Source organism: Camelus ferus, chromosome 13 (genome assembly GCF_009834535.1).
Source record: "Camelus ferus isolate YT-003-E chromosome 13, BCGSAC_Cfer_1.0, whole genome shotgun sequence".
Classification (NCBI taxonomy): Eukaryota; Metazoa; Chordata; class Mammalia; order Artiodactyla; family Camelidae; genus Camelus; species Camelus ferus.
Genome location: NC_045708.1, coordinates 33824179 through 33832347, shown reverse-complemented (window position 1 = coordinate 33832347; position 8169 = coordinate 33824179). Strand labels below are relative to the sequence as shown.

Sequence of the window (8169 nt, the reverse complement as noted above, 5' to 3'; positions counted from 1 at the left end):
CCTCTGTCTTGCTGTGTGGCCTTGAGCAAATCACTGCCCCTCTCTGAGACTCAGTTTTCTCATCCATAAAATGAAGATAATAAACCTGCCCTGCCCACCTCCCAGCGCAGCTGCCATGCAGGGGTGGGGGAGGGCTTCACACCGGTGAGGCACCACACCCACCATCTGGTGTCTGCCCTGCTCTGTGAGGCTGCATTTGCAGCCAAAGTCTGGGGACTCTGCAGGTGGGATTTAGGTCCAGAGGGGGTTGGCAGAGATGCTTTCAGAACACCCTCTTCTTTGTTTTTTGGGGGAAACAAGGAGTCTAAAATACTGCTTTTGGGCAAGTATGGAACTGACAGTAATCACACTGGATATCTCCTGTTTCCCAAAGAGATAAGTGAGGTCTGATCTGGCCACAGAGAGTTTCCAGAACCCTCCCTCCTTCCCAACACCTGCCAGGCTCAGAGAGAGCTCAGGGAAGAGGCAAGGCCTCACTGCAGCAGGAGAGCTTTTGGGTAGACTCAGGGAAGGACTTTTGAGTGGGAGTGAGGCCTAATGAGGTTTTGATGCCCAGCCTGGCCCCTCAAGATACAAAATGGCACTAGGGGTGCACATGTTTTGGCCGGGAGGCAGGACCCTTGAAAAGTCTCCTGTCTGCCTCTGTCCCCTCCTGAGACATCTGCCTGCTACTATGTGTCTCTCCAGGGCCAGGCTCCCCGGGCTCACAGAGCACAGTGATATCCAGGGAGAAGAGAGCCCACCAGTGGCCGGGGCAGAGACTTCTGGGAAATCTTGAGAGTTAGAGGTGGTGTCAAGGAGCAAAAGGCAGAGAAGGAGAGAGGATGAGGCCTGACCTGGTCTCTGGCCCAGTCCCATGGCACACAGCCAGAAAGGGGCTCGGGTTTTGAAGCTCATTTTCTGGCCCCCAAGACCTGGAAGAGGGCTCGCCACTTTGTCTTGCTTTTCCAAAGATGTTCTGTCCCACCCCTTTCTCTGGGCAACCCTGGCACCCGACGCTGAGCGGCCCTGCCTGCCCTGCGTTCCCACGTCTACCCAATGCCAGGAAAGCCTCTGTCACAGAACAGGCTCTTCCAGATGCCAGCCCAGTCCTATTAGTTCTGGGCCGCCCCAGCCTGCTGGGAGCTGGAAGGGCCTAGGCCAGCTGTCCAGGGGGCTGCCCTTTGGTCCCGGGGGCCTAGGTACTTCCTGGGGGCCCTGCATGTGACCCACAGCAGGGGGTGGGGGCTGGGGAGGGAGAGGAGACTCTCAGGCTTGTTCCCTCCTTGGCCTCTCTTTCCTTTTTCCAACTCCTGTCTTCCTCCAAACCACCATCCCTTCCGTAAGCCTGGTGGGGGTCAGAAGGGTCCTTGCTCCCCAGAATGTCTCTGGGCCTGGCAGCAGGCTGATGGCCTTTAACACAGCCCCTGCTCCGCGGTGTGAGGCCCCCTGCCCTGTTCTGCACGAGCAGTCCCCAGTGTGCCCAGCCTGCCCCACTGCCCCATTTCCAGGCCTGGGGAACCTGCAGCCCTGGATGCAGGGCCTGATTGCCGTGGCTGTGTTCCTGGTCCTGGTTGCGATCGCCTTTGCTGTCAACCACTTCTGGTGCCAGGAAGAGCCGTGAGTGCTGCCTGGGGGCCCTGGGGGCTGGGCCGGCACAGGCAGGGTGGGCCCGGGACCACGGCCATGGGTCTTACAGCAGAGAGAAGGGCCACGGAAACCCCAAGTCCAGTCCTCTCACGCTGTGGAAGGGACACTGAGGCCTGAGGTCTCAAGGAGCAGAGCTCAGGCATGTGGCACCCAGCCCTGTGAATGCACTCACTGTGAGCTTCGGGGAAATGTCTTCTCTTCTTGGGGTCCTGGTGTTTCCATCTGGATAGTGGGGACAGTGGCCCATCCTGTGACATGGGCTGTGAAAACCTCTGGAAAGGAAGGCTCTGCCCTTCTTCAGGGTCAGCTGCTGTACCACACGTGGAGGGTGCAGAGGGGCAACGGGCAGACACGACTCCTGTGTTCACAGATGCCCGGACAAGAGGGAAGGCAAACATGGAAGGGGCCATCCGAGTGCAGGTTCTGATGCTAAAGCAGCTTATGGAGCACAGTCCTGGCCTGACTGGGAGCTAGGGGGTGGTCTGGGGGTGGTCAGAGAAGGCTTCCTATTATGTGTTTGCCCTGAAGCCCTGTGAGGAGCAGCGCAGAGGGGAAGAGCACTGCAGCTGAGGGAAGAGTCACTGGATGTCCTGAGTGCTGGGCGGAGTACAGAGGTGGAAGGGGCTGGGCTGAAATCCAAGCCCAGTTGGAGCAAGGCTGCACAGGCACCCAGCTCTGCACAGGTGGCCTGGGGCCTGGGTGCCAGCAGCGGCCCTACACTCTGCCCCGAGGGAGAACAAGCAGCTCACGGGTGGCGAGAGGGATGGGGAGGCCCCAGAAAGGCTGCTGAGGGACACAGAACACAAGAGATCTGGACATGAGATGGGGACATGTTAAATCTGAGGCGCCCATGGGCTGTCCAGGGAAAGATGAGCTGTGGGAAGGGTCCCCATGACCCTCGTGAGAGCAGTGTCTGGGGAAGTGGGCCAGAGGCCACACTGCAGGGAGTTTAAACTTGAGTAAGAGGTGAGGAGATTTTTGTCGGAATTTTTTTTTTTTCCCTCCACTGGTCTAGGCTCTGCCTTCAGCGGCTGCTCCTACCACCTGAGGAAAATCTTGTGGAAATCTGGGGCAGACATTGAGTCCTCCTGGGTCTGCTTTGGGGTGGGGCTGAGGCCAGAGGGAAAGAGCAGAGGGAGGCTGGGAGGCTGTGGTGTGAGGCCTGAGATACACTTTGAGAAAATCTCAGGCCGGGGCCCAAGGCCCCCACCACGGAGCAGAGTGAGAGGCCCCATGGAGTGAGAATCAGGCTGCTGACAGGGCCCGCTGGAGAGGGGCTTCTGCCCTAGGGCCTAGAGAACTGGGCCTGACTGGACAAGGAGGAGGAGGAGGCCCGGAGGAGGAAGGGACCCAGGGAGCCCTACTGATGAGCCCCATCCCCAGGGAGCCTGTGAACACGGTCATGCCTGTTGGAAACAAAGCAGATGGGATCCTGGTAGGAACAGACGGCAAGTACTCCTCGATGGCAGCCAGCTTCAGGTGAGATGCTGGTAAAGGGCTGACCACCCTGTGCTCCAGGGGCCCCAGGGACCTCAGGACCAGGCACTTCTGAGAAGGAGTGGGCAGGAAGGATGGGGACTCATGTGGGGAAGGACTCAGTGAAGAGAGGGGGTTCAGTGTGGGGGAATGGTGAGCCATAGGGCATTGAGAGGATTGCAGGGCCCCCTGAGGACATGCAGCCTCAATTTGGGGAAAGGGTCCAGTAAGGCGATGGGCACTTGAAGAGGGGAGGGTCCCCGTGGGTGGATGAGGACTCATAGGAAGGGGTACAGTTGGGAAAAGGGGCTCAGTGGGGGAAGGGGACTCTGAAGGGATGAGTGGGGGACTTGGTGTGGGGGAGGGGCTCAATGGAGGAGGAAGATGGGGTTCAGGGAGGTGATGCTGAGAGGCCTCTGGCCTCAGGTACAGAAGATCAGCTGTGGTCAGGGGACAATGCCCTCCCAAGTGCAGGATGGGGCAAGGAGAAGGGGATGGGGTGGAAGGTGCAATGACCTCTGTCATCCTCTTTCAGGTCCAGTGAGCATGAGAATGCCTATGAGAACATCCCGGAGGAGGGCAGGGTCCGCAGCACCCCCATGTGACCCCTGCCCAGCTCACCACCCAGGGCCCTCCCTCTCTGTACAGGAATCTGCAGTAAAGGGCCAACTCCTCCAACCCCCACACCTGCCCTGCCCTCCAGCCAAGGTCAGAGCTCAGACTATCGGGGCTGGGACTCAACTCTGTCTCTGGGGTCGGAGGTCTCCTACCCAATTCAATTCAGAAGACCCTTCTGAAAAGGAAGCTCAGCTCGGCACCTCCATCCAGCCTCACTGCTCCTTCCCCCTAACTGTGGAAATGGCCCTTATTTCTGTGAAATAAAGACATTTTGTACTTCTGAGTCTGAGGCTCCTAGGGCTCAGAAACGGCCCCTCAGGCTGCCAGTGGGGCCTGATCTTGCTTTCTGAATCAGGACAATCACCTCCCCAAGCCACTATCATGGTGATTCTGGAGGATTTCCCAGGCAGCCCTCTCTGGGAGAATCCCTGGGCCAGGGAGCTCACCCCTTGTTTCAGGCAGAGACCCTCCTACAAGGCCCCCTCCCTTGACCTGCCCTTCACAACTGCAATTCTGGGCAATCCTGGGCTTTTCTTCATGCAGCCCAACACCCTGACACCCCTGCCTCCATGTCACCCGGCATCGTGGTGGTTCACTCATCTCTCACCCACCCAGCTCTGTCCTCCTTCCCACATCCCCTCTGGGCTGGGCATCGGGCACAGGAAGCACCGGCGAAGAGTCTTGGGCTAGGACCAGGAAGCCCACATTTGAGTCTGGGGTCCCCCACCAACTTGCTGTGTGACTCTGGGAGAGGCACTGTCCTTTCTGAGCTCAGTTAATCCTCTGTGGAGGATTGGCCAGTCTCACCACAGAGCTCAAGTAGAATCATCCTCACCAATGCCACTGACTCCCAGTCCTGGGTGGAGGTGGGGCCAAGGAACTGGGTCCCTGGGGGAAAGAAGCAGGAAGAGAGAGAGGACCAAGGAGGGAGAGGACTGAGGAGGCATGACTCAGCCGGGCTTCTTGACCCTGGAGGCCCTTCACCTCTGTGACTGTCATTCTTATGAGAACAGCTTCTGTCCCCCTGTCTGGGGTGACAACATGAGGCAGGCTCCCCAAGGAGAACTCCCAGATCCAGAGGAGAAGGCCTGGAGGGTAGGAGGCAGCACACCTTGTCCCAAAGATCTCCCCCTACCCCCCTGCCACTTGTCTCAACCTGTCACAGCCCCTCGTTTCTCCATTACAGCCACTACTTTGCTATTCCAGAGCTTCACCCGTCTACCCCTGGGAGACCCTTCTGAATTCCAAAGCATCCTCTCACCTCACTGGGGCCCAGTCTGCAGCCTGCAGCAGAGGGAAGACCCCTGAGCAGGGGGCTGGCTGGGACTTTGCTCTGCTATATGACTTGGACCTGGTGGCTTCCCCTCTCTGGGCTTCAGCTTAGTGAATAGTGGCTGCGGCTTTTGGGATTCCCACTCTAGGCTTTTGCATGTGGGTGGATGCATTTTCACCCGCCTCTGCCAGTTTAAACTCTGCATATTCCTTTTTCTTGGCTCTGCCTAGGTTCCTTTTTCTCTAGAAGTCTTCCTTGGTTAGATCAGAGGGTGCAGTCAGGTGACCAGCCAGCCCTGACTCTTACTTATTGAAAGAGAGATGGAGGTTCCTAGAGCGCCCCTGCTAAAGGCACAAACACCCCCTTCTTCCTTTTCAGCCTCCTGGTCTGGACCTTTTGGCTGCCTGGATCTGATCCTCCTTGCATGAAACTACCTTCCCTCCACCTCTGCCCCGTGCTATCCCTGGGGGGTTCCAGTCTGACCCCTCAGTGGCCTGCCAGGTCCCTCTGTCTCCCTCCAGCCCCTCACACATGTTAGGTTTTACCACAGGGGCCTGTGGTAGCTGCCGTCCTGCCCTGGTGCCCAGGGCAGAATCCCCAGCACCCTACCTGGGCCTCTCTAGGAACCTCGGTAGCCCCCCTCCCCATGGGCAGGACCAGGATGGTGGGAACTCTGGTGGTCCTTGTAGGTGCTGGGCTGGCACTGACCTTCCCCCCACCTCGTGTTCCTGCCTTGACAGGGGGCAGGGGGCATGGAGCTGCCGGCCGCACAACTGCCCAAGCCCCCAGTCCTTATCGCTAGTTCCCACCTGCCAGCCTGGCCAGATGAGGGAGGGAAAGGAGGCTGGGCCTGGGCCAGGGCGGTGCTTAATGACCCTCCGGGGGCCTAATCGCAGACTGGCAGCCACTGAGTGGCTCGGGCTGGCTCCTGGAGGAGGCTGATAACACACCAGCTGGGCCCCCCACCATCTATCGGGGCTGCACAGCCAGTCCCCAGGGGGCGGTGCTCAGGGGGCCTGGGAGGGGGAGCCTCTGGGCTGGGGCGAGGCGGCAGGGGAGGTGGGGATGCTCTCTGCGCGCCCCCCCAACAACCCTGCCTGGGGGAAGGGGATTCTGAGCTCCTTGATTGACAGACCCCTTCCTGCTCCTCCCCACCCTTTTATGCCCAGGCAGGACCTCCCTACCCAGACCTGGCCTCCCCTTTGGCTCTCCCAGCCTTTATCCATCTCTGTCTCTCTGCTTCTGTTTCTTTCTTTCTTTCTTTCTTTCTTCCTTCCTTCCTTCCTTCCTTCCTTCCTTTCTTTCTTCCTTTCTTTCTTCCTTTCTTTCTTCCTTTCTTTCTTTCTTTCTTTCTTTCTTTCTTTCTTTCTTTCTTTCTTTCTTTCTTTCTTTCTTTCTTTCTTTCTTTCTTTCTTCCGTCTTCTTTTTTCTTAATCTTTTTCTTCTTTTTTTGGTTTTTGTTTCTATTTTTTCCTCTTTTTTCTTTTTATGTATGTATGTACTTATGTTTTTGCTTCTATCTCTGAGTGCATCTCTCAGCCTGTTTTTCTCTCCATCTTCTTTTATCTCCTCTCTCCACCTGAACTCACTGCTCACTGGCCCTCACCTGGTATCCGCCCTCGGTTTCCAGCTGGCTCTCCCTGTTCCCCCTTCCCCACCCTCCCCACCCACCCATGCTCTTCTGATGCTGCCGCTTGGCCAGGAAGGCTGGTGCCTTCACTGGAGTCTCACTCTTTGTGTAGCACCATCTCCCGCTGACCCCTCCACCTGCTCTCTGGGTGGAATGCTCAGGCTGCCCGGGTCCTGGCTCTCAGCCCAGGAGGTTCTCTTAGTGCTTCAGGATATTCTTGCTCGTCCTGCTTTCTGGAATAGGGCTTGCACCTTCTTCATCTGCCTAACTCGTGTGGATTTCACAGGGTGGCATTATTGGTTACACCCAACCCCCCCCCACACACTAAAAGCTCCACCCAGGAACTGCAAAGTTTAATGTAGATTGCAGCACTGCTTACTTCAGTTAGATCTGAAGAGGAACTTCCAGCCTGGAGTTGGTTTTGAAAAAAGGCTGTGGAATTCTAGCTTGAATTTCACCAGTTATTGAGACAGAGTGGCAGGTGGTTGGGATGATTTTCAAAACTACTTCCCTCATGCTCAGAGTGACATGAACAGAAATACTGCTGGCTTATTGTGCTTTAAAGAGCCATCAGTTCAAGGCTACTGCTGGGCAGAGTCTCTTCCCCCAGCCCAGGGCAGAGGAGTTGGGGGTGGGGGGAGACATGTGTCACCCCTTCAGATCTGGCCTTGAGCCTGGATCCCCAGCTGTGCTCTCTTCCCAGTTTTCAGTCCCCAGCAGTACCCACAGTGGCCAAGAGCTTGAGCTTAAGAATCGTGCAGACTCTGGTTCAAATTCCAGCTCTGCTCCTCACTGCTTGCGGGGCCATGTGGCCTTTTAGATGCTCCATTCACTTGCCAGTAAAATTGGTTCTGTCGTGGCTTCTCTGTGGGGCCGCTGGGAAGACTCATAGGTGATGTATGTGTTATTATCGCACCTGAGACTCGCCAGAAGGCCCTCCAGGCTCAGCTTAGAAGTCACTTCTTCTGGGAAGATCGTTCCTGACCCCGGGGTTAGGGGCCTTCCCTGGGCTCCTCCGCGCTCACCGCCGCCTGTTGTCTGTTTACTCGTCTGTGTCCAGCTCCAGGCCCAGGTCTGGGAGCTCCTCAAAGACAGGAACAGGGTCGCTTCCCTCTCTGCCACCAGCACCCAGGACAAGCCTGGGCCCAGGGAAGGGAAACTTGGGGGGTGGAGTGGTGAAGCGACCCAGAGGAAGGGACTAAGGCCCCAGTCGTCTGTCCAGCTGTCTGTCTGTCCATACCCCTCAGCCCACACGGGCGCAGACACACACCTGCATGCGCTTTCTCAAGCTGTCTCTGGCTGGAGGTCCTGGGGTCAGTGAACATCGATGCTCCATCTGGTCTTCAGTTGGGAGGGAGGGGCTGCTCTCCCCTGTCTGCCTGTAGCCTCGGCTGCCACCTGGTGGTGCGCACTCAGTGGGACAGGCAGATGCAGCAGAGCCTTGGAACTCGATTTTCAGGGGGCTTGTCCCCCTTAAGCACTGGGACCAGGGGCCTTCCCATGGCCCGGTCCCAGGGACCCCATAGGTTGTGCCAGCACCTTG

The 8169-nt window shown here is 57.5% G+C and overlaps 1 protein-coding gene across 1 annotated transcript; it reads left to right on the top strand.

Annotated features, from left to right (window-relative positions):
* Nucleotides 1-1250: 1250 nt before the first annotated feature.
* On the top strand, nt 1251-4006 carry PDZK1IP1 (PDZK1 interacting protein 1). Its single transcript, XM_032494195.1, has 3 exons — nt 1251-1599; nt 3013-3108; nt 3641-4006. Exons 1-3 carry the CDS (start codon nt 1388-1390, stop codon nt 3708-3710), a joined length of 378 nt encoding a protein of 125 aa, XP_032350086.1. The 5' UTR covers nt 1251-1387; the 3' UTR covers nt 3711-4006.
* The last annotated feature ends 4163 nt before the right edge of the window (nt 4007-8169 follow it).

Bases quoted from the DNA above. Each gene is read 5' to 3' on its own strand.
- PDZK1IP1 (XM_032494195.1), top strand. From the start codon at position 1,388: ATGGCCTTTAACACAGCCCCTGCTCCGCGGTGTGAGGCCCCCTGCCCT. The intron at 1,600-3,012 runs GTGAGTGCTGCC...CCCCATCCCCAG, and splicing joins TTCTGGTGCCAGGAAGAGCC to GGAGCCTGTGAACACGGTCA. The intron at 3,109-3,640 runs GTGAGATGCTGG...ATCCTCTTTCAG, and splicing joins TCGATGGCAGCCAGCTTCAG to GTCCAGTGAGCATGAGAATG.